General features: G+C 41.7%; 2 protein-coding genes across 2 annotated transcripts; one reads left to right on the top strand and one right to left on the bottom strand.

Moving 5' to 3' along the window:
* Positions 1 to 1,291: 1,291 nt before the first annotated feature.
* On the bottom strand, positions 1,292 to 19,052 carry LOC311008215 (uncharacterized protein). The gene is made up of 10 exons (XM_084001684.1): positions 18,920 to 19,052; positions 8,549 to 8,704; positions 7,568 to 7,844; positions 6,415 to 6,518; positions 5,218 to 5,683; positions 5,030 to 5,122; positions 4,909 to 4,945; positions 4,570 to 4,641; positions 2,913 to 4,478; positions 1,292 to 1,944 (listed from the first exon to the last, which is right to left on the bottom strand). The coding sequence occupies exons 3-10, from the start codon at positions 7,664 to 7,666 to the stop codon at positions 1,664 to 1,666; spliced, it is 2,718 nt and encodes a 905-aa protein (XP_083857810.1). The 5' UTR covers positions 7,667 to 7,844; positions 8,549 to 8,704; positions 18,920 to 19,052; the 3' UTR covers positions 1,292 to 1,663.
* LOC311008216 (transcriptional repressor CTCF-like) lies at positions 10,505 to 21,314 on the top strand. The gene is made up of 13 exons (XM_084001685.1): positions 10,505 to 10,687; positions 12,577 to 12,831; positions 13,265 to 13,447; positions 13,558 to 13,924; positions 14,023 to 14,193; positions 15,958 to 16,091; positions 16,196 to 16,316; positions 16,415 to 16,564; positions 16,729 to 16,889; positions 18,022 to 18,204; positions 18,297 to 18,432; positions 18,912 to 19,058; positions 19,966 to 21,314. Exons 2-13 carry the CDS (start codon positions 12,592 to 12,594, stop codon positions 20,244 to 20,246), a joined length of 2,274 nt encoding a protein of 757 aa, XP_083857811.1. The 5' UTR covers positions 10,505 to 10,687; positions 12,577 to 12,591; the 3' UTR covers positions 20,247 to 21,314.
* The last annotated feature ends 4,265 nt before the right edge of the window (positions 21,315 to 25,579 follow it).

Below are 25,579 nucleotides of genomic sequence, written 5' to 3'. Positions count from 1 at the left end.
AAAAATAAATAAAAATAAATGGCTAAAATAACCTTAAAATAACATATACAAAATAACAATTACAATTCAATAACAATTGAATTGCACAGTTATTTACACAGTTATGAAAAGCTGCTTCTTATCTCAGTTTTGGCTTCATCTGCACTGAAACCATAAAGATCCACAGGTTGAACTCAAATGAAAAATTAAAGGGTAGGCACTTAGCCTACAAGATGAATAGTTTAGAGATCTATGTAACATTTATAAATTAAAGTGGAATTAATGATTGCATTATTATTGAATGTTGATTGATGCCTGACTGTAACAATTTGTGCACAAGATCAATTAACTACAACAACAAAAACTTGATGATGTAGCCTACCAGGGGTGTCAAACTCATTTTAGTTCAAGGACCACAAAATTCAGTAAAATAATAGCATGATAACCTATAAATAAAAATAACTTCCTTTGTTTTGGTACATTATTGAGATGTTCACAGTTAATGGACTTCCCAGATCTTTTTTGATTATGAACAACAAATTTCTTGATAAAAAAATCTGTGCAATTTCAACTATATTATGCCTCTTCTGTCTTCTATGTAATTTTCACACTTGGCAAATTCATCCTGAGGGCCGGACACGTTTGACATTCCTGATGGCTACACGTTTTTCATTTATATTCATGTATATGTGTGTATATTATTTATAAAAGGAAATAATCACACTAACCCTAACCCACTATTGATATGGTATATGGTTATACATATATATATATATATTTTAAAAACAACAACAACTTAAGTATCACCTAGGTTCAGAGAAGTAAAAATCTGGGTTTAACAATGTTTAGTTACATGTTGAAAAAAATGCTTGCAGGTAATTTCACCCTCATAGAAATGCTGTCACATTCACAGTCGCGACACTTTCACGGCTATCTTTGGAAAGTGTTTTCTAATCACACTTTTTAAATCTTGATATCTTCTATCTAATCCTAATTTTAAAAAACAGAGGCTTGACAAGTAAGTCTCAAGTCATGGTTGAACTATTTGCATTTTCCGCAGCTTTCAACATCAACATCTCACTGGCTTTTGTCAGTGACTCTAGTTCAGTCAATTCAAATTCGGCGCCATCTTGAACAGAGACAATAGCACGAGACCAAGACCAGCCATGACAGCAACTGTGTTATCTCCATGACAACCGAGGAAGACCCTGAGATCCAGAAAAAAATTAAAAGTGTAGATTTTTCTGGCCAAAATACATAGAAATAATATATTCATCATGCATTAAAAAAAAGAGGGAATGACTCAATTCAATTCAATTCAATAATCCATTTAATATTCATATCTATGTCTCTTATCCATCTATTGTAAACATGGTGTAATTTACCACAGTAGTTGTCTTATGGTACATAATCATACGTGCAATGCAAAAAAGTCAAACATAAGTTAAAAAAGGACAAAGACACTGCTGGATTTGTTGATTACATCACACCAAGGGGATCTCAGTTCTTTGGTCCGGTGGCCCACCCTCTGTGGTGTGCTGCTGTAATGTGGTGGTCCCTGTAGGAAGTGCCACGGATCGGATCGGATCGTCCCCACACACACTTTTTTTTACCCTTTTACTGTGGCCTCTCCTGCCCTGTCACAGTAGTTGGTCCCATATTTAGCAATTTCTTTATTTTTCAATTACTTCTTCCGCTCTGACTTAGTTTCCTCTTGTTTTTCTTGTTCGTCTACCGCGCCCTCGTTGCTGCGACGCTCTCCAACCTCTTTCCCTGCAGATGGCGTTTCGGCCATTGTGTCTTCTTCTTTTTCAGCTTCTGCGTCTTTTCTTGTTTCTTCCTTGGTGACCAGCGATGGTTTTTCATTCTCACTCTTCTTCTTCTCCTCCTCACCATTCACAATTTCTTTGTTCGCATCCATCTCAGTTTGCTTGCCTTTTTGAATCGTCTCAAGCTTCTCGTCTGCTGTTGGAGGGGGAGAGAAGAAATCACAAAACATGACATTCAGAGTGTCTGTGCAAATTCTTATTCGTCCAGGTCGATGTCATTTCTAGACGGTTGAACCAAGTCAACTGGACTTCGTTTTGTCTTTGAAGACGTTTCGCCGTTTATCCAAGTGGCCAGTGATGAAGCCACTTGGATAAACGGCCCAAGGTCTTCAAAGAAAAAACGAAAACCAGTTGACTTGTTTCAATTGATTTGCTAAATCTAGAGGTGACGTTTAGGGAAATTCATTAAAGGGATAGTTCAAAATTTTGGCAAATTGGCCCATTGCCATAATCTCTATAGTCACAGCAGTAGGTTTGTTATCTTTAATTGTCAGTGCAAGCTATTTTTAGAACGGCGGAGCAGAGCCGCGAGCTGCTCAGAGCTACGCTACGGAGGCTAATGGGATTTCTTGGTTTCCCTCATCAAACTTTTCAAATACAAAATCCAACAACTCCAAAACGCTCTCGTGGACAAGTTGTGACCTGCACATTCACCATGCTATGAGATAATAACAGAACGTTACGAGACAAGTTATTTTCGAGGCAAATGCAGAGATTGCTTGACAAAAAACTGCCCCCGAAGGCAACGCGCATCAGCGGTTTTGCATGAATTTACCTCGAAAACAACTTTGTCTCGTAACGTTACATTATTATCTCATAGCAGGGTGAATGTGCAGGTCACAACTTGTCCACGAGAGCGTTTTGGAGTTGTTGGACTGTGTATCTGATGAGTTTGATGAGGGAAGAAAGGAGAACAAGGAATCCCATTAGCCATTAGCCTCCATAGCGTAGCCGCGCCGTTCTGAAAACAGCTTGCACCGACAATTAAAGGTAATGAACTCACTACTATGACTAAAGGGATTATGGCAATGGGCCAATTTGCCAAAATGTTGAACTATCCCTTTAATGCATGCATACGTCATGCTCACAGAAGTTAAAACATACCTGTGTCCTTTTCTGCAGGCTCCATGCTGGATGTTTCTCCAGGAGTTGATGTCTGTAAATCAGCATCTTGACCTGGACTATCACTGGAGTGGACTGGACTGGTCAAATGGTGAGAAGTGGCACTTGAGTTATCAGTAGCAGGGACGCCAGAAATAGTCGTGGGGGGGGTTGTTGTTGTGGGGGTAGAGGTGACGCTGTTAGTGTTGGGTGGGTCTGAGTCAACCGAGAGGGTGGAGCTAACTGCGCCTGTGGCGTTGGCCGAGCTGGATGTGGAAGTGGTGTCTGCGCGGTTTAAACTGGTGGCGGTGGAAGTGGTGCCCGTCGGGGTTGTTTCGCTGGAAGAAGTGGAGGGAATCGAGGAGTCGGCGGGGCTATCGGTGATGGATGTGGCGGAAGCAGAGGCCGAGTTCATGCAGTCGGTGCTTGTAGTGGTGGTGGTGGATGTGGTGGAGGTGGTGGGAGTGAGGGCAGAAGAGCTCAGGGTGGTGGAGGGAGTGGTAATGGAGGCAACAGGTCTGGACTCTGCAGTGGAAATGGTATCAGTTGTGTTCAATGGTGGAGATGTAGTAGTGTCAGTGACTGATGAAACTACAGTTACACAGCCGGTGGATGTGACTGTCGTGGAGTCATCAGTAGCTTTAGTGACCGAACTGGTGGTGGTGGTGCACAAGCCTGATGACATATTTGATTCGCTGGTGGAGGGTGAAGAAGCTTTGGTGACGACAGAAATGGCTGCATCACCACTATCACCACCACCGCCATCATCGCCAGCAGCAGCAGCAGCAGCAGCAGCAGCAGCAGCAGCAGCAGCAGCGGGAGTGACATCAACTGAGAGAAAACCATCTGGCTCTGGCAAAGTCAGTTTAGTTGACAGATTTGTTGATGTTGTGGTGACTGAGCTATCGCTGCCGGGAGCAGAAACAGTTTGCGAGGTGTTAATGGAAGGCGTAGTAGCTATTGTTGCTGAGCTGGAAGTGACAGAGAGGCTCGGAGTAATGGACTCGGAGGAGGAAGTAATGGAAGTAACTGAGACGACGGCGGCGGTGGGCGGCTCTGTGGGTGTAGCGGTGCTTGTTGTGAGTGTTGTCGGGAAGGTCGAGGTGGGTAGTTCGGTGGTGGTAGTCGCGCTAGCCTCGGGGACGGAGGCTCTGCTGCTGTCAGGCTCTGTAACGGTTGTGGGTGTCGTAGCTGCTGCAGTGGGTTTAACAGAGTCAGTGCATATTATATCTGTATCGGAGGGAGTTACAGTACTCGTAGGGGGAATTGTAAAACTGGCGGAGTCGGGGATCGAGTTTGAGATTGTCTGTGAAGTGGGAGTGGGAGTAGTGGTAGTAGTGGTGGTAGTAGTGAGGGCGGGAGCTGCTGGAGGAGACGGAGCTGCAGCTGAAGTGAGTTTAGTGGGCGTGTTTGACTCCCCTTCCTGTATTTGGGCGAGCTCATTCTCAGGTGTGTTGCGGCCAGATGTTGTGGGGGGCGGACCTGGCTTTATAACTGGCTTTGGAAGCAAAGCAGGTTTCCCAGCCGACTCGTGTGCTGACACACTTGGTCGAATTTGATGTCTCGTATCTAAAGAAAATATATATTAAAAAAATGAATGTACAAATGATTTATATTGTCGTATGGATGAGTGATTTTGTGTCTGTGTATGTTTTTTTACCTGATGAAGCCGACATCGTTCGAGGTTTTGAGAAAGTAGGAGGTGGCTCAGGTTTACTGTCAATGATAGTACCTGAGACACAAAGACCATTTACATTTACCAGCAGTATTAAGTTGCTATTATATCTTTACAATAAATGGAGAACGGCTAAATACTCCTGCGAGTCTTAGGAGCACATTGTCTGGCATATTAAATCTTTTCAAAGAGAGAACTGGTCCATGTCAGAAAGTCTCTTCCTTTTAATACAAATCCGTCAAATTCAAAGATTCATTTTTCTTCATTAACACTGAGCTGGAGCAGAGTGGAGTTTAATCATATTAAACAGATAATGGGACATACCTTCGGATTCTGCTTTTTTCATCTCCCCCTCCTGATTCTACAAGAATTGAAGAAGCACGTTAACACTTACAACGGCGCCAGCAGTATGCAAGTCTAAATTAAGACACAAATATTCACACACCTGTGTCTCTCCTGGTGGTTGTTTGGAAACTCCAATGCGTTGAAGCATCAGATGGAGTTTCTGTTCAAAGCTATGTTGGCCTTCAAATTGTTTCTGAAATCAACCAACACCAAAATAATGAGCTGCTTTTCAAACCTCACGCACTATTATCTACATGTAGATATGATATTTAAACTCTCCTAACTCACCTTTGCAGTGTTTCTGGCATTAGTAGTCCCCGCTGCTGCTGATCCAGACAGTAAAATGAGAGATTGGGACTTCCCCTCTCTGAGAGCTCGGCGGGGAGGCGCCGCTTCTCCCCTCAGCGCTGGAGCACCAGGAACAGGTGTCTCCTGAACAGCGGACTCTCCGGTGACAGCGCCGGGATGCTCTTTTGCTTTCTCCTTTTCATTTTCCTTGTCTTGCTCCTTCACTCTGTCCTTGTCCTTTTCTTTCTCAGCTCTGGCGACCTCCCTCAGCGGGCGGATCAGATCGGCGATGGAGGCCTTTTTGGGACGCCCCTCGTGGCTCGTCTCCGATTTCAGACCTCGTCTCTTTTTGAGTGTAAAGAAATCACCGAGCTTCCTCCTGAGAGTTTTGGCCGGGGGTGGACAAGGGGCAGAGCTGGCGGGAGCCACCTCGTGCACTGTGATAGATTCCTCATCTTGCTTTTTCCTATATAAAGAATCAAATGTATAAAATCTGTTGTGCAGTACAATACTGTTAAAGGGATAGTTCAACATTTTGGCAAATTCGCCTATTGCCATAATCCCTATAGTTTTAGGGGTAGGTTTGTTACCTTTAATTGTTGGTGCAAGCGTTTTTTAGATCAGCGGGGCAGAGACGTGAAGCTGAATGGTATTTTCGTCTTTCCCTCAAAACTCATCAAAAACACAATCCAACAACTCCAAAACACTCTTGTGGAGAATTTGTGACATGCACGTCCACCATGCTATGAGATAATCATGTATAATTATGTAACATTACGACACATGAAGCAAATACTCGGAACTACTTGCGCTTTTTGAAATCACTCCGCCCAGCAGCAGCCGTGTCGGGAATGTAGTTCCGGCTACGCATTTGCCTCGAAAACAACTCTGTCCCGTAATCTTACATTATTAATTCATAGTGTGGTGAATGTGCAGGTCACAACTTGTTGGATTGTGTATTTGAAATGTTTTGAGGGAAAGGCGAAAGTACCATTTGCCTCAATTGTGTTAGCTGTGTTAGTCTGCCCCACCAAAAAAAAAGAAGCTTGCAACGACAATTAAAGGTAACGAACCTACTCCTAAAACTAGGACTAGCAATAGGCAAATTTGCCAAAATGTTGAACTATCCCTTTAAAACAGTATTGTTAAAATCAAGGATCAATAAAGAGAATCTAATCAGTCAGCAGAGATACTCACAGTGTATCAGTAGGAAGTACTCTTTTAGTAAAGAACTCTTCAACTCCTTCATCCACTCGCCCCATGAGCTCGAGGACTTCATTTTCACTCTCAATTATCGTCTCCTAATCAGCCACACACAGACGCAGAAAACACACACACATTTTTACACCAAAGATCAAACAAACTGTTGAAGAGCAACTTGCATTATATATATATAAATATATATAACTTTACATTATATAACCCTCAGATGTGAAAAACCCACACACTCTGGCACTAGTGTTTTCTTCTGCCTCTATAGGTGTATTTTGGTTTGAATCTCTCATCCCAGTCATGCTACTAACCAACCTCCAGGGAGTCAGTTGCTCAGTAACGTACAATGGGGGGGCGTCACTGGCTTTTTGCATGCAGAATGGGACCAAGATAATTCATTTTGCCAATGTAGGTAATGTGATATCAAAATTGCAGCTATACAGTGTTGCATCATCCTGATCATATTAACATCTGTGCCCCCCTACAAGTAGCAATAAAAATCCCAGACTGCAGAACACAATTTTCTTTTTTTTCTTTCTTTTTTTTTAACCAGAAGTCACCGTTACACGATATCCTGTCAGGCATGGGGGAATTGCTTGAATTTGGTCTCCCTGGCCATTTGTCTCCAAGGAGGGAGTGACTATATGTCTACAGCCTATAATAGCTCTGTGACAACAAGATCAGCTCAGTGGAAAATGGAGATGATCACACACACACACACACTCTACATTTTGATAAAAGCCAATAAAAAAAAAGCAGCACAAGCTTTTTTTCTTTTCAATGAGATCAAGAAAAGACATTCAGACCAAGCAAACTGCCACCTGCCCTCGTCACGCTCCTTTAACACAGAATATATAGGCTACCAAAGCAAGTGTGTGCTTCTTCTTCCTCTTCAAACAGCCGGTGACCGCTACAATAGGACTGCCTATATTCAAGCAGGGACCAGGCATCTTTTACAGCACTCCCCCCTCCATCCTTCCCTTCGCTCTCTGCCTCTCCCCTCTGTACCCTATTACATCTCCCCTCTCTCTCTCTCCCTCCCTTCCACCACCTTTTCCTCTCCTCCGACTGCATTTATTGCAAAAAAATGAAATAAATAAAACACCTCTCTCTGATCTGATCTCTCCTTCACAGTTACCTGCGGTCTGCTGGGACGATAGTTCAGTTTTTGCCGGTGAGGTCTCGGTCTGCTCTGGGTGTAGTGCCTGAGCGCTGGTCCGCCCAATGGCAGCTCCATTGGGGAGACACGGCACGCTGTTGCCGTGGAGCTCTGTTGCCGTGGCTCTGTTGCTGAGGCACCGTTGCTAAGAGCATGAGCACAGCAGTATGTAATGCCTCCGCCGAGGTGGGAGGGGCTCGGCCCGGCTAGACTGACAGATCTGACAACAGAGCCTCGCCTTTCACTGCCCCCTCCCCTTTCAAGAGAGAAAGCCATGAGAAAAAAAAAAAGATGGTGATAAAATAAGAGGAGGCTGAAAGAGAGGAGCAAAGTGACCACCACCCTGACGTATATGTTTGTTTTTATCCATACATACAAGCACATCCCAGTAAATGTGTACCAATTTATAGAGGTGGTAGTAGCTGAAATGAACAAAATGTTCTACTGGTTATGTAACAAATTAATAATTTATTTTATATGCGGAAAAAATGCTGTGAAATGCTGTGAAAGTGACAGGCTGACCTGTTTGACTCTTTTATTGCTAAAATGTGTACAAATGCACACAATAGGGCCTAGTAGCTTTTTTCTTTCTTTTTTTAAAAAGTAAATCTAAAAGCAAATTTTGCAGTAATATTGAAGAAAATGTGTATTGCTACAGACCTAATGAATCAAAAGTCATAAAATAAGATGTAGCCTATGCACACATCAACAACGCAGCTTCAATAAATCTTTATACTGCTGGTTCCCCTGAGGGAAAGTGTCACAGGCTTCATATTTTTAGTAGTGTGACAATTTAAACTAGCAAACACTTTTTTCTGGTTTGAAACACTTTGATGTAAATGCATCATTAACACTGGCTAGACTGGTAGATAAGAAAATGCTTTGGATTATTTGTCACTGTGTCAGTATGATTAAAGGAATAGTTCACCAAAAAATGAAATTCAGTCATTGTTGACTCACCCTCATGCTGATGAATACTCCGGAGTAGTTTTTTATTCCTCAAAGTGCATCTGGAAACCCGGGAGGGGGGTTCAATAGGGCCAAAAAGGTCCATCAAACTACACAAAAACCTTGTAATCTTCCTCCATACTGCTCGTCCGATGCAATCCAAGTGTCCTGAGGGGAAAGAGTCCAGAGTTTACTCGAAACAACATCATTTAGGACAATTTTACAGCCTAAACAGTCCTGTATTGAATTTGCCTGGGGTGCGCGCGCTCGAGATAAAATGAATTTCATTTTTTGGTGAACTATTCCTTTAAGAGGCCAAACACCCCAAATTACTACATCTCACAGAAATAACTTTTGTAAATCAATGCCAGGATATCTATGGAGAGTGACATCTGATATTTTAGTTCTCTGGTATAGATGTAACCTACACTAAGTTACTGCAACCTAGAAAGAAAAATAAGTAAATAACCTTAAAAAGATCAATTCTGTCCTGATGGATTAGTGACACATTAATTTACTTATTCAATCTTGACCATGCTTGTTATTGGCTCATGTATCCCCATTTGTAGACCAAGAAGCTGAGCTACAATTATGCTGACAGGTGTTCCTACTATTTTGTCCACCCCATTCAAATCAATGCCACATCAATCCACACACACTACCCTTAAATCTGACCCAGTTTTAGGACTGTTATTGCAGGTTACTTAATAAAATGACAAATGAGTTATACAGTGGTGTAGTATTTCCGTCTGAGTTTAGTTTAATAGGCTAGTTAGTTTGGGATAGTAGTTTGTGTGTGTGTTGCTGGGCCCGCCCTGCACCCACTACATTACTGTCCTCCTGTGGTTGGTTTTGTGAATTGCTTTTTTTCACAACATGTTTAATATCTTGAGTTAACAACAGTGACTCTGGGTTGTTGGTTGGAGGTGTGTGTGTGTGTGTGTGTGTGTGTGTGTGTGTGTGTGTGTGTGTGTGTGTGTGTGTGTGTGTGTGTGTGTGTGTGTGTGTGTGTAATTTTAAGAATATACATAAACATAGGTTATAAAATATTTCAAACTTGGAGCACATATTTAACGGCTTCACAGCTTTTCTGTTGCAAGAGGTAGGTCTCTAGATAGTGTTAATGTAGGACTCCATCTCCTCTTTAAAGGTACAAAAAGGCTCATTTTTAAACACCCTACTTTTATGGATATAAAACTTGGCCAGTAATATGACGAGATTAGAAAGAAAAAGATGTGAGGTCTAATTTTCTGTCATAGTTTGTAAAACCAAATAACAAAGTAGGCTACAAAAGTCCAATATAAAACGACAGATGCTTTGCCATAGATTCTTCGTGTGTTCACTAGTTCAATGCTGCGTTCGAGACAATTCAGAACTCGGATTTTCGGACCTCCTATTTGAAAAAGTGCAATTTGAACGCCACTTCATGTCTGAGAAACAAATCTACCCCGACTTGACGTAACACAACAATCTGCAACCCGTCAATGAATGCAATTTAATGCCAAAATACAGTAAAACGTTCTTTGTTTTGTGTCCTTTGTAATGCTTTTTAATGCCTTAGCTACGTGAAGCACTTTGAATGCAAAGTTTGTCCTGTCCTGGCCCGCCATGTTTTTGTTTATTCTGGTCGTGGTGCGTCTCTTTCAGTCTTTGTTTTGAACGCTTTGAAGTCTGAACTCGGGGTTTTCACCTGGGAGATTCGGAGTTACGAGTTGTCTCGAACGCAGCATATAAGGAAGACAGTCTCTGGGTGCAAAAAGTCACAAAAAAGTGTCTCTCTCTCTCTCATTAGTAATCGGATCATTGATCTGTCAGTTGCATCGATCCCCCCCCCCCTCGTCATGTTTCCACGCCCACTGCTTCAATTCAAATCTGGCGCCCATCAACCCCCACACAGCTGCGTCTCCTCCGCCACTCCCTCCCTTCCTTCCTCCCTTCCTTCCTCTCACTCCCCTCAGTGCCGCTGGGTTCACGCAGCCGTGTTAGCGCCGCTTCGCAGCCGCCATTTTGTGTTAGGCCCACTCTGGTAAAGCGGGAGAAAACTATTACCCCGACACTTGGCGCCTACGGCCGACTACAGCGGGGCTGAGCAGACCAGACGGAGACGCGGAGCTTCGAGTCGGATATAACGGAGAGAAGAAGCTTTCAGGAGTAAGTAAAGTGGCTTTTTTGCCCCCGAACACGGTGAGGTTTTTGTAGGATCCGTCGCCGGCCTCTAGGTGTCACGGTCGGGCTGAGCGGCCAGGCGGCGGCGGCTGGCGGGGGGTGTTTGTCTCCCTCTATCGTTATCCAAAATGCACTAAATCAGTCCATAAACCGTATGTCCCTGTTTCAGTCGAGTGTTCTGGCGATTTTTTAGGCGGATATTTGGCGATTTTCACACAGGGATGGAGGTTATTAGTCGGTGTTTCTGTTTTAAGTTTGTTCAGGCCTGACGTCCATCTTCTCGTGCCCTTTGTTTCCTGTTTTTAGACGCTCGCGCCTCCCGAGTTCACACTAGTTTTACTAGTTTGTATCGATTTTAACTACAAATACTTTATAAAACTGATCAACTCCGAATGCACAGCGTTGGTTTTAAACGACACAGGGCGAAAATGGTAAATGTTGCATAAAATAGGTGAACAAACGACAATCCGAACCGAGGATTGACTGATTGATTGATCGAGTGTGTGATATCTATTATTGGCAAACAGATGAACCTCATCAACGCAGATTAATACATACAGCAGCATATTTCCAGTTCATTTTCAAAACGTTTACCTCGCTATACTATCACAAAAGTGAGTAAAAGTACTCGGCTTACTACAGTTTGAGGGACTTGAATTTCCTGTGTTGTGCGACTTTAAGCTGCAGTAACTTAACGTGGACGAGCTACTGTACCTGTGATTAAACTGTGTATATCTGACAGCTGCTGTTTCCAACTCATTTTGGTGTTTTTAAAATAATGTACAACGCCAAGTCGAGTTGATAGACAGTCAATCCGTGATAAACGATTAATCATTTTGCTATTTCTTTAGGTTACTAAGGTTAGCCTAATATTTAGGAGTTTAACCTTCTCAGATGTGAGGCCTTCCTGCTTTTCAGTTTTGTGAGACAACTACCAATGTTGTCTTTAGTTTTTTAATCAATTGGTCGAATGTTTCACTAATTGATGATTAGTGATGATTCCACATATAGATTTTAATTATTTATTTTTTAAATCTACTGATTAGGCTAACTAAGATTAGAAACAATCACCAGGCACAAGCACATTGAACTCATGCTAAACACATTATTGTAGTAAATGTTCTGTGTTTTCCCACCAAAGACCAGGTTCATTACATCCCTTATTCCCTATGGGGCATGATATACTTTAATGTTTACTGTGGTACAGTAACAGGCAGTTATTTTAGTAACCTGAGCACTATATAACATCTCTAAAACAGCCCAGCCCATCTGATTAGTTTACAGTATTCAATGGCTAAGTCAAGAAATGCAAAACTCATCGATGACTTTTTAAATGATCCACGAAAAGGTTAATTAAAATAACAAAGTAACTTGACCCTGGTTGAATGGGGCCCGGGTCAATGGTAATGCAGTTTTTAATTGGCGCTAGCAGCATTCGGAGAACTGTGAATGATCCACCCACATCTGTGTGGCTTGATATCATTAGGAGAAGTGAAGAGAAACATAATTTTCTGTCTTATGTTGTATTTATTCCTCTGAGATGATGCATTTTTGTCCATCAATTTATTTTTAACCCTTAATTTTAAATCTTCAATAGCAGATATTTCCATTAAATCTTTGGCAGACACTGAAGAGCAGGTCTCTCAATATATTTGTAGTAATAAAAAAAGAAATAACGTTTAACTAGTTTCCCAGACTCCTTGATATCTGTGATTGTGGGACTGGCCCATTTAACATGGGTTAAATTTAAAAGTGGTATTTAATTTCTTTGTGCACACAGATTGAAAACCATGTCAATAATAATAATAATAATAATAATAATAATAAATTGATTCTTGCCTGCTTTTTGATCAATCTGATCTGCTTCATTAAAGAGCGCTGGTTGGCCCATGGCCATGGAGGGCGATGTTGTTTCCATGGAGACCACTCAGACCGATCAGCCAGAGGGCGGAGAGGCCATGATGGAAGGGACGGCCATGGTCGCCCAGGGGGAGGTGGCCGGCAACATGGAGATGATGGTGATGGACGCTCTCGACCCGACTCTGCTCCAGATGAAGACAGAGGTGTTGGAGGGAGGCGGCACGGTGACCGTTACCGGTGGAGACGAGGGTCAGATCATCACGCTCCAGGTTGGTACAGATTCAACTAGTGTTGGTTTATCAGCTTAAAGAGGAAAGAGGAAGCATGCAGGATTTTTAGCTGAACTATTTAACTATTTTTACCTTGATTAAACAGCTTTGGAGTAGGGCTGTCCCGATTAATCGACCTAATCGATTACGTCCACAACTGTTTCAGCCAATCATAGCCTCCGACCCGGTGTCCCAGCTCTCGTCTCTGCAGCACCGCAACACAAACTCGCCCCGTAACCTGTAATCTCTTGTTTATGACAGATAAGACTACACAAATATACACATCGTATATGATAGATAACGTTATGTACCGCTCTATTGATTGCTTTCTCGCCGGCTTCATTGTAAACAAATGCATATGGCTGAGAGGAGGGTTAGCAAAACATAGTGGGAAAGCGACCTTTAAGATGACAGGACGCATTGTGCTTTGTAGGTGGTGAATATGGAGGAGCAGGCCGGAGCAGCGCTAGGCCTCGGTCAGCTTCAGCTGGTTCAGGTCCCGGTCACAACGGCGACCGTCGAGGGCCTCCAGGCCACATATGTGGACGTATCGACTGGTAACAAGGACTCAGAGCCGGTTATCTGTCACACTCTTCCTCTGCCCGAGGGCTTCCAGGTGAGAAACAACACCGCTTTTTCCAAGACCCGTCTTTGTCAACTCTTTTCTTTTTGTTGTTGGAAAGATCCTGTTGCTATAAGAATAGTTTGTGACATTTTTCTTCTTAGGTGGTAAAAGTCGGTGCCAACGGAGAAGTGGAGACCGTGGAGCATGAGGAGCTTCAGGCGGCTCACGACGAGCTTCAGGGGACGAGAGGAGAGGGCGAAGACGAGGCTGCGGGGGGCGAAGCTCTCGTGGCGCAGGAAGAAGTACCAGAATGGACCAAGGACCCGGACTACCAGCCCATCACCGGCATCCGTAAAGGAAAGAAAGGAAAGAAGAGCCGCCTGCGCTATGGAGAGGGCGACCGTGACATGGATGTTTCCGTGTACGACTTTGAAGAAGAGCAGCAGGAAGGGCTGCTGTCAGAGGTGAACGCTGAGAAGGTCGTGGGCAACATGAAGCCACCGAAACCAACCAAGATCAAGAAGAAAGGTTCGACTTCCACTAGAAAGTTACCTAAGACACCTGGAAAAGTTGTAGGTTTGCAGAGCTTTAAACTGACCCGTTTCTCTCCTTCTCTTTGTGTCTAGGTGTAAAGAAGACTTTCCAGTGCGAGCTGTGTAGCTACACCTGTCCGAGGCGCTCCAACCTGGACCGGCACATGAAGAGCCACACTGACGAGAGACCACATAAATGCCACTTGTGTGGACGGGCCTTCAGGACGGTCACACTGCTGAGAAACCACCTGAACACACACACAGGTAATTCAGAAATGTGCCACAATAACATTTTAGTGTAGTTTTTTTTACTCGGATGCACCATAACAGGGTATCCGCGGGGTCTTAAAAAGTCTAAAAAAGTCTAAAATTTGAAAATCTAAATTTTAGGCCTTAAAATGTCTTTATTATTATTGTGTTCAAGTCTTAAATAATTTTAGACAGGTCTTAAATTTTCTTATGCCCAGCATGGGCGAGCATTTTTAAATAAAAAGATGTACCGTATTTTCCGGACTATAAGTCGCGTTTTTTTTCTAGTTTGGCTGGCCATGCGACCTATATTCAGAAGCGACTTATATATTTAAAAAAAAAAACCTACGCTATGACCACAAGAGGGAACCACGGCTTTTATTTCTAAATCCCTCCTCATTCAGTGGCTCATCTTCATCTTCCTCATGTGCTGTTCTCCTCGCTGCGCTGTCTGACCTGTCTCCGTTGCGCCGTAGCGCTTCACTCCGTCAATTCAGAGTATTTTCACAGCGTATTCTGCGGTCAGTCTTCGGTCTCTGCTCCGGTCCCGACTGGGCTCCGGACACGGAGCAGAGAGCCAGGTCCGACAGTGCAAGCCGGAGAGGTCGGCTTCACTCCCGTCCGTCTTCACAGACAGTCCACAAAGAGTTTCTGATCACAGGGTTTCCAGCGCTGCCGCCTAAACTAACGTGTAAAAAAAAAAAAAAAGGAGCGATATTCACCACCGCCGCCACAGGTTGTGGCTCGTGTCTGTTGATCAAAGAAGTTGAAATATTTCCATGTTTGTCTATTCTGGGTCACATTTAGAAGTCATCACATTTCAGGCCAAAGGGGAAGTGTTGGTAAATGGGTCACGTGTGACCCTTAACATTATTCAAGGTTTAAAGCCATCAGCCTGTTGGTTGCCAGTGAATTAAATAAATAATGTGTTACATAAACATTTTTAATTTCACTCCCCAATTTCTTTTTGTGCCCCCAAATAGTTTACTTTAGATGCTCCTGCGACACTTCATTGTGCTTTATTGAATGTATTTTCAACTACAAACAAGCCTAACACGCAACTTATATATTGCAATCAATTTCTAGTTTTGTGACTCCGCATTTCTTTTGTACGTTTTTTATTTGTCATGATAGGTCTTAAATTTAATCCATAATGGTCTTAAAAAGGTCTTAAAAAGTCTTAAATTTGAGCTGGTGAAACCTGCAGAGACCCTGCATAAACTGTCCTCTGCACTTTACACCACAACTGCACGTTACCCCAACAATGTGTCTTATTTATTTTATGGGCTCTTAGGTTATTTACTATCAATTATTATTATGTTCTTAATACATACATACATGTTTTATCTATTTTAACCTACACCCACACAAAGCAGAATACTGACATTGTTATTTATTTATTTTATCTACCCACACATTCATTTTCTGCTTGTGCGTCAGTGTCTTGAGTGCAATGTTTTTCTTTGTTGTTTTTTCTTGCCAGAGCCAAAGAAATGTTTCCATCTCATGTAAGATGAATGGATAATAAAGTTTTTCCGAGTTCTGAGATTACACTGGTCCTGAGAAACACTTTTTATTATTTTGTATTTTTAACACATTGAGCAAAAAAATAAAGAATCTGAATCAAATGAACTGGTTAACTTAAGACATTAGACTTTCCTGTCGGAGCTGGCTAGCTAGACGGTGTACAACTGCTGCTGGTCTGAGTTTTTGCTTTCTAATCTTTACCTAATGCAGGCAGGTAATTTAATTCTGATTTTGCTTTTTTGTTTTTTCCAGGCACTCGGCCTCATAAATGCCAAGATTGTGACATGGCATTTGTGACCAGTGGCGAGTTGGTGCGTCATCGTCGCTACAAACACACACATGAGAAACCCTTCAAGTGCTCCATGTGTGACTATTGCAGTGTGGAGGTAAATGATCTCTACCCGTCTAACTTTTTGTCCTTTTTTTTCACGTGATGGTCTGGTTTTTTTTGTTTGTTTTTTTTTAAACATGTTTCTGTGTCTCTTCCCAGGTGAGCAAGTTGAAAAGACACATCCGCTCTCACACAGGAGAGCGACCCTTCCAGTGCAGCCTGTGCAGCTACGCCAGCAGAGACACGTACAAACTGAAGAGACACATGAGGACACATTCGGGTGAGATATTTGTATTTTCCAGTAGATGAAACGGAGTTTGTCTGCACATTGAGAAGAGAAGCTCATTCACTATCTTGTCTCTTTTTTTTTTTTTACAGGTGAGAAGCCGTACGAGTGCTACATCTGCCACGCTCGCTTCACGCAGAGTGGCACCATGAAGATGCACATCCTGCAGAAACACACGGAGAACGTGGCTAAATTCCACTGCCCGCACTGTGATACAGTCATCGCACGCAAGAGTGACCTTGGTGAGTTACCTGTCACCATTTCTACTTGTGTGGGTGTGTGAGGAAGGCCGGTTCTAGGTCATTCGACTGTCTGAAACTTACCAGGTACTGAATACCTGCGTTTCCATACAACGGGGCCGTGCAGCATTTGTCTGACTGTTTTTCGTGTTTTTTCTGTTTTTAAGGCGTTCACTTGCGAAAGCAGCACTCATTTCTCGAGACGGGGAAGAAATGCCGTTACTGTGATGCAGTGTTTCATGAGCGCTACGCTCTCATCCAACATCAGAAGACACACAAGAATGAGAAACGTTTCAAGTGCGAGCAATGCGACTACTGCTGCAGACAGGTTTGTGTACAGTGTTGGGGAGTAACAAATTACATGTAACGACATTAGGGGTGTGTCCAAACAATTGATCCATCAATTAATATCGATTTTCTATTTAAAAAATTTGATATCGATTCAAAATTATGTGAATCAATCTTTTCAAGTTGTCCCGTTTCCCACATTAATCTTGAGTGACGAGCGAGAAGTAGATGCTGCAGTAGCCTACTCTTTTGAATAATTTGGTGTCCACACATGATTGTGTGATAAAATATGGGCTGACTTACAAAACAGAAACTCTGGGAACATAAAATACCCCTCATTGAATCAGTATTGATATTTAATCTAATCAAATCGGAACCTTGTGAATCGGAATTGAATCGAGATACCCAGCACTAAACGGCATTACGTACTTTAATTACAAAATGTACATACGGTAATTGTAATCCGTTACATTACTGGGGGGAAATGTGTAATTAAATTACAGTTCCTTTGGAAATTTCCATGATTGCAATTTTAGTCACATTTGAAAAATTTCTGCAAAAGCTCGGATTGATCAAATGGTGTCAAATAGTGTCAACATCCTCCTCCCAAAGCCTCAAGCTGGATACTGACGTTCTGATTGGCTCACTCTCTCTCAGGTTGTGAAAGTCTAGATGCAAATTCTCACTTATTTTTCTTCATTTGTCTCAACCCTAACCTACGGTGTCCACAGCTCTATTTCAAATATGTTGGGAGGCAAACACTTCTTGTCTTTAACCCAACTGCATTTACAAATGTGAAATGTTAGACACAAATGTGTCATGATTTTTATTCACATTTATATTTCAAGTTTAACAGGGCGCAAGCGCTGATTTCATTTGCCTAAATTACACTGACTGCTGTGAAAGTTTACATGCAGATATGTGGTGATGGTGATGAGGATGATCTTGTGGAGTTTATTATTATATTCTCTTTAATTCAAACTTAAGACAAGTAATCAAATGCAATTAGTTACATTACTTTGAGATAATTAAAATAGTTGCACTGCTATTACATTTTCAACAGGGTAACTTGTAAATTGTAACCAATTACATTTCCAAAGCATGTAGCACATACAGTGCTAATCATTTTATTTCACCATGAATAACGGCCTAACTTATCCCTTATGCTACAGGAACGCCACATGACAATGCACAAGCGCACGCACACGGGGGAGAAGCCGTTTGCTTGCAGCCAGTGTGAGAAAACCTTCCGGCAGAAGCAGCTCCTGGACATGCACTTCAAGCGCTACCATGACCCCAACTTCGTCCCCACCGCCTTCGTCTGCGGCAAGTGCAGCAAGACCTTCACCCGCAGGGTAGGACTGCGCTCTGACACTGTATCATCTGTTAGAACTAATATTTTAACTTCATGTCACTTAACTATGGCTGTTGTTTGTGCGCCTCACAGAACACCATGCTGCGTCACACCGACACCTGCACAGGTGAAGTCACTGCAGATGAAAACGGAACCCCGACTCCGAAAAAAGGCCGTCGCGGTCGGAAGAGGAAGATGCAGGCCAGGGCGGACGATGACGATGACACAGGTGTGGCCTTGATTCAGTGCATTCATAGCGAAACCTTTAAGTTTGTGTAGCAGCCTCTCCACGGTACATCAAAATATTCTCTATAGTTCAGAGAAGACCATCGCAGTTTAAAGTAGGTATGAAAAGTTAAAATAAATTATAATAATAGAATAGTTTTGATGTTTGTTTGAAATATTCAGTGCAATATTTGGCTTCATGTAAACATCACAGTCCTCGTGACACAATTTAGCTTTTATTTCTGTTTTTTTGTTTCTGATTCTTCAAATGAAAACGGTATTGATAGTTGAAAGTTGTTTTAATCCTGCTATGTACTAGGGATGCACCAATGCAGCTTTTTCAGTCCCAGTGCCGATACCGACACCTGGGCTCAGCGCATCGGCCAAATTAATAAACTGTATAAACTTTGCCATGTGGAGCGTCAGGCCATCAGGCTTGAAATAAACATGTGAATTCATGCCTTATACTTGTTTAATTTGTAGAGGGTGACCTGGATGACATCGAGGAGGAAGATGAGCTGCTCGCTGAGATCGAGGTGGAACAGGCTCCATCAGTCGTCCCTATCCCGGCCCCCGTGGAGCCACCAGTTAAGAGGAAACGTGGACGTCCCCCAAAGAACAAACCAGACAGTACGTCACACTAATGCACTGATAATTTTGAATTTTGAAGTGTTATCACTTCTGCACAGTTAAAGCAGAAGTAAGCGATCCGGTCGTTTTGGCTAATGCTGCGTTCCAGGTAGGCTTTTGAAACCGTAAATTACAGCTGCAAGTCACAACTTACGACTTTGTAGCGTTCCAGGCAACCCACTCGGGTTTTTCCGACCTGTTTTACCGGTGAAAGTCACTATAACGGCCACTCGTAACTTCCGACCCGTGAACTCGTACCAGATCGAACTGGTACGACTTCACGGTCGGAAAAATACGAGTTTCCTTGAACGCACCATAACAGTCCTCGTCGCTACGTCACCACATTCACGGCGTCCCTTGGCTGCACACACAGCCCTGCATGCCGTTCTCTCTCCTCATTGGATAAAAACTGTAGGATACGATAAATGTTTTCTCTTCGGCTCAGAGCAGAGCAGAGGGACTGGGAGACCCGTGTTTCAGACCAAACACTCTATGTAAGTGATTGCTGTCGGAAGATATAACTATTTAAGACTTATATTAACACAAATATATCACTTACTTCTGCTTTAAACTATCAAGTCAAATGTATGGGTTCTTATAAACCACTATACCAGTATGGAAAAGTATATTTGTATTTTACAAAAAAAAGGTTTATTTATCACCGGAAGACAGCAAGGCAACAAAGACACGGTGTAATGTTTTTTTAACGTTTCTCTCTCGCATCCTTCCTCTACGTCATCAGCGTTCCAGCTGTTTTTTTTAGACTACCGCCTCGTGTTAGGTTTACAGTAATACATACTTGACTTTCCGTTTAGTTTACAGGAAAGTAGTATCAGCTCTCTTCTCATACAAGTCCTATATTTGCACTTTATGGTAATGGATTTTTACCTGAAACTCTCCCAAACAGCGGCCGCTATCATCCGTGTCGAAGACGAGGTCACCGGAGAAGTGGACGACATCATCGTGAAGAAGGAGGTCGGAGCCGACGAGGACGACGGCGGCGATGAGGACGCTGCGGAGGAGGTGGTGGTCGGCGGCGGCGGAGTCGAGTCGACCATTCAGATGGAGGAGCTGTCGACCCAGGACGAGACGGCACAGGAGGCGGAGGCGGAGGCGCAGCTGTCTGCCGCAGCGCCGCCTAACGGAGATCTGACCCCCGAGATGATCCTCAGCATGATGGACCGGTGATGGATGTGAACCTGTAAACACACACACACACACACACATCCTTGACCACGTCTTCATTTTAATTATTGGCATTTAGGATAACAAACACTTGCGTCCTGCACAGAAACAAACATCACTGTTGTAATTTAAGATTTGATTGATTTATAATCATGTTATCGATAAAAGATTTGGATGAAATGAAAAGATTTTTAATAAGGATTTACCCACCAAAAATGCATAACGTTACATTTGAGATTGAAGTGGCTGTAATTGACTGTAGAAGTGTCTTGTTTTTGTTGCCTTATTTATTTCATGACTGTGTTATGCAGCGTCTACATTTTATCTACATAACAAAATCTCAAAATCATCAATACTGTATAATGACAAAATCTAGACAGTTTGTGGAATTTAACTTTACTTTTTATTCTTTTCTTTCAAAGTCAATTGTTTTTATTTGTTTTATAATTATTGGTAAGTGCATACTTCTGTACCAATGGGTGTATTTAAAAAGATAGATGGTCGATTTCCTCACTGAAGAGCTCTGTGCGCCTCTCAGTTTATACGTAAAGCTGCTTGTTGTAAAAGTGAAGATGAAAATTGGCTTTTGCAGAGCAGAGGAAAGTAAAACAAGTGAGTATAAACTCACATTGAAAATTATGTTATTAACCTTCATGCAGAAACAAAGGGACGACCTTCAGGAAGATGACACTGCCGTTAATCACAGCCACTTCAATATTTGAAAAATATTTTGATTATTTGTATTTTTTCTTTTTGGTTTATTTTTCTGTGGTTAGTAAATCACTTTTTAAGCCTATTCTAGTTTTTAAAAGCTTGATAGATGCTTATCTTATGCTACTTTTCTTCCTACTGTAACACTCTTAGATGATGCATATGTACTAAACATTGTCTCTGATAAGTGCAAAGAATGAACGTTGTTTCGCTCCCTCGTGTAGCCATTCCACTTTGGGTTGATGTTTTCCTTTTGTACCACTGGCAATGCAATGCTACTTTAGCAGCTTGAATGACATTTTATTAACTGTGTGGCAGATGAGAACAGATGTATGACTGTAAAACCAATAAAAAAAAACAAAAAAAAGATTAGACAATGAAACCGCCTTTTTTTTTTTTAGGTTTCTGCAGCTGTAATAATTTCAATCACGGATATTTAAAATCAGTTTGGGTTGATTGGGCAGTTAAAGGGACAACGAGGAGTTTCTATTCGGTTATAAAAAAGTCTCACGTTAATGTGGATGAATCTCCGCTACCCACACTTGTTAATGGGCCCATTTTTCGATAAATCGCTCTGTCTCTATCGTTATTTTGTTATTATTAGTGGTGGCGGAGATGCTGGTCGAGCCGACCAGCGTTTTTTACTTTCGGTTTCGCAACGAGTCATGAGAATAACGCAGCTGAATCGCCGTTTATGGTCGGAACTACGACGGTATGTGAACCTCTTTGAACCTCTGACTTTAATTCTTGATGAATGAAAACATGAGTCCGTCTTGCGCCGGTCAAAATAATTTTACGGTGCGCGCGGAGGCTCATAAATGTAGTGTGAAAACGCTTCGCTTTTCCAAAACTCCTCGTTGTCCCTTTAACACAAAACAAAAAGATGGCTTAAATCACAGTTGACCCAAATTAAATGTGGAACTGCTGTGTTTTCAAATGTCAAGTGTATTTTTGCTTGCAACTATATTTTTATTAAAGGGAAGAGTTGATATTAAGATCTTCCATCTCTTTGTATGTCCAAATAGGCGCCACAGGGATGTACTGTGGGTTATCACATTTAAAATTGGAGCACAAGATCCTTTTTAACTGGGATTCAACTGAGAAAACAAAACAAAACGTCTTATTCAACAACACTGAGTCAGCGTTGGCTCTTCTACACCACCATGGGTTGTAATTAATTGTACCACTAAAGTGAGTCGGATTTTCCACAGCTCTCGTATGGACCCTGTACAAGTAACACCCAAGTGCAAATGGTGACACACGGCAGCTTCACACCTCCATGCAGCCTCTGTTATTAGTTTTAAAGGATACTGTTCGTGTGGCATCGGCAGTGACACTAGTCGTATTAAATGGTTACACATCTCTGCTAACTAGTACATGCAGCCAAAATACTGCAACAAGTTATGTAGAAAATGTACTTCAATCATATACATGTTCAAATAACCATTTTGTGAGAGCTTCAATCTTTCAGCCAGTTGTCAAACTTGTCACATATGAGAAGCTGAAATTTGGGGAAATGTGTGGTCAATTTGCAAATGATGTTTAAAATAGATTTCAGTTCCCTGTGAACCACTAACTAATCCTCTCAGCTCTAATTTTACGTAATGTAATACACAAGAAAGCATGTATCATAGTGTTTCATGAGTAAAGCCCTAGGTACTCTGCTTACTAAATGAGTGGGTTATCGATCATCCCAACACAAACATTGAGACTGGATGTGGAAGCTTGTTTCCAGTGACCTCTCTGGTAGTTTTAGGTCTATTTGAATCACAGAAAGTCTTTCTCATCAGCTGTTAGTCATCTTTGAAGTTACTCGCTCCCCCTTTATTTATCCTGGTGAGTCTGGTCATGCAATAGTTGAACAAATCCCTGCAATGTAAAAAGCTAAAGGAAACTTAAAATAGGATATGACTAACAGGTGACCGACCGATCCCCCCAATTCTTGCACATTATTTAATTATTTAACAACTGAGTTGTAAAAACTTATTGTCATTGATTATAAAAGCATAAAGGGACATTTAACTGCCTTCACATCTACAGTGGCATGCAAAGGTGGGCACCCCTGGTCAAATTTTATGCTAATTGGAAGATGAAATGATCTGCCAAAGGCATAACGGTAACATAAAACACTCTTTTGCAATATTTTAAGCACTATTGGTGTATTATTTTTGTTTTCTACATGTATCAGACAAGATATTTACTAATTACAAGCTGTGATAAGTTTTCAAGGGGGGGGCTACTAGCTACTAACTATGCTGTGAGCCCTTTTCCTTTTCTGTCATTTTGAAAATGTAGAAGATGAAATATATATATATATATATATACCGTTTAAGATGTAAAAGGAAAGTGTCATTCTTGATTTCGTTTTCCACTTTTGACCAAGGATGCCCAAACTTTTGCACGCCACTGGATCAATTCCCGACCAAAAAAACACCATGTCTAAACTTGTCAAATCTTTACTAATTTATCTTTAACAAGATTAACACTTGATTTGTGAGACACATAGCCTATTTTATTTGTAATAAATTAATAAATAAATAAAATAATCGGTTACTCTGTATTGTAGGTTGAGTTTCCTGTAACTTCAGCATCGTCCGTTACATCGGCTGAAGCCCGTTATTTTAGCAGTTAGCTAGAACGCAGTGACCAACGGTCAGAAGAAGAAGAGGACCGTTCCATGTGGATTCCGGTGGATTCTGAAGAACGTTGGTAACGTTCGGTGACGTAGTGACAGGACCGCACTGAAATGTTTTCTTCTCTGTGTTGCTCTTCTCCCCAAACCCATAAAAAAAAACGTGACTGTAAAACGTGAAGTTAAGTTTTGGACAGGTCTTAAACTAACATTAACATGGATGATTAAGACTTGCGTTGTTGTCGTTGGGTTTTCTTCCCCAGCTGCAACGTCCTGTTTTAGTAGGAACTCAAGAGGAAAGGCGCCACATGCTTCCCCTTCACCGCCGCCCCCTCCCCGGCTCAGTCCAACTCGGACAATCGGCCCTCGGGGCTGTAGCAGCACCTGACTGACTTTACGGCTAAAACTGAACCCACACTTTTTTTTTTTTTTTACTGGGGCCACCCGTCAGGTGACTCCTGTGGTTGTTGTGGGAGACGTCGGTACTTTTTTCTTTCGCTCCTTCCTCTTCTTTGGAAACATCATGCCTGTGTTTTTTTCCGTTGGATTCACCGTGGCGTCGCCAGCGCAGCACAGGCAGCGGTAGTCTGACAAAACAGTGACAGACTGAGGGACATGTTGCCACAGCAACTAGCAGAAACCATTTCCGGTTGGAGAAGACACATTTCAAAATAAAAGCAGATCTTAAATTCATTTTCATGGAAGTGCAATACTGTTTTCACGGGTTTTCAGCTTTTTTACTTTAAGCAAAAAAAGAAAAAGGTATTTATTTTCCCACAAGACTTTCACAATGCTGCTCATATCTTGGGCCATTAGACTTTACAAAACTGGTGGAACTAAATTAGCATTATTTGCAGCCTCACTCTTGCAAAGGTCTTTTCAATTCTGTACACAAATTTTTCAACTGGATTGAAGTCAGGGCTTTGTGACGATGATCACATCTATAGGATTTATTACCATAACTTTGGAAGTATGCTTGGGGTTATCATCCATGTTGTTTCAATATATATGCATTGTTTTTCTTTCTGATAGTACCATCTATTTTGTTCCATGAATGAAGTAGCTGTTTCAGATTTCTGGTAAATGTATGACACTGAGTCAGCAACCTGTCACACTTTCACTTTTACGTAAGTTGCTGTCTGAAGTGATTCATTTGTACCTCTGCGTTTGTGCTGTATCCTTTTTGTAATTTTGTCATTAATTTTGTCTGACACCTTTTCACATTCTTTTGAAGGAAGAAATGAAGGAAGTCTGCAATCCATCAGGACCAAAACATCAGAACAAGTATTTCCTCACCACTGCCGGCCTCACAAAACAAACCCATAGACCCCCACTTACTCTGCCCTCACTGCAACACAACTGGGCGATTCCCTGGACTCCTTTACTTAAACACTGTACGTCATGAATGTCAACTTGCACATACCTGGTCCTATACATACTGCACAGCTCTCCGTATACCGTGTACATTATTTGTTTTTGCTACTGGTTCTGCTTTTTTTTGTCTTTATTTGTATTTTTGTACCAGCACATATCCAACCATTCTTCCTTCTTGTGTTTTTCTTTTGTTGATGACTATTATTTTTCAATTCATAGTAGTGATAGAAGTGGTGGTGGCTATTATTGTTAATAATAACAATAATAGATATTTTGTTATTTATTTTTCATTTTTTATTTGCACCATAAAAATCAGGGACAATTACAAAAACAGAAATGAAACCAGAATAGTAAGTGCGGGAGAGGTTAAAAACCCTAGATGGGCTCCCCAAAAAATACACAAAGATTAAAAAACAATTCAACAACAACAACAAAAAAGAAAGCAATACAAGTGCCTTATTATAGCAAAAAGAGTCGAAATTAAAATTTGATTATGAATGTAAAGTATATTATTATTATTATTATTATTATCCATGTTTGTACTGGAAATTGAGCTTCGTATTTTATACTGAAAACCCTCGACCGGAAGTTGTCTGTGGTAACTTCTGCTACTTTGACT

Source organism: Trachurus trachurus (genome assembly GCF_905171665.1).
Source record: "Trachurus trachurus genome assembly, chromosome: 3".
Lineage (NCBI taxonomy): Eukaryota > Metazoa > Chordata > Actinopteri > Carangiformes > Carangidae > Trachurus > Trachurus trachurus.
The sequence above is the reverse complement of the archived record's forward strand: the minus strand, read 5'-3'. Positions and strand labels throughout refer to the sequence as shown.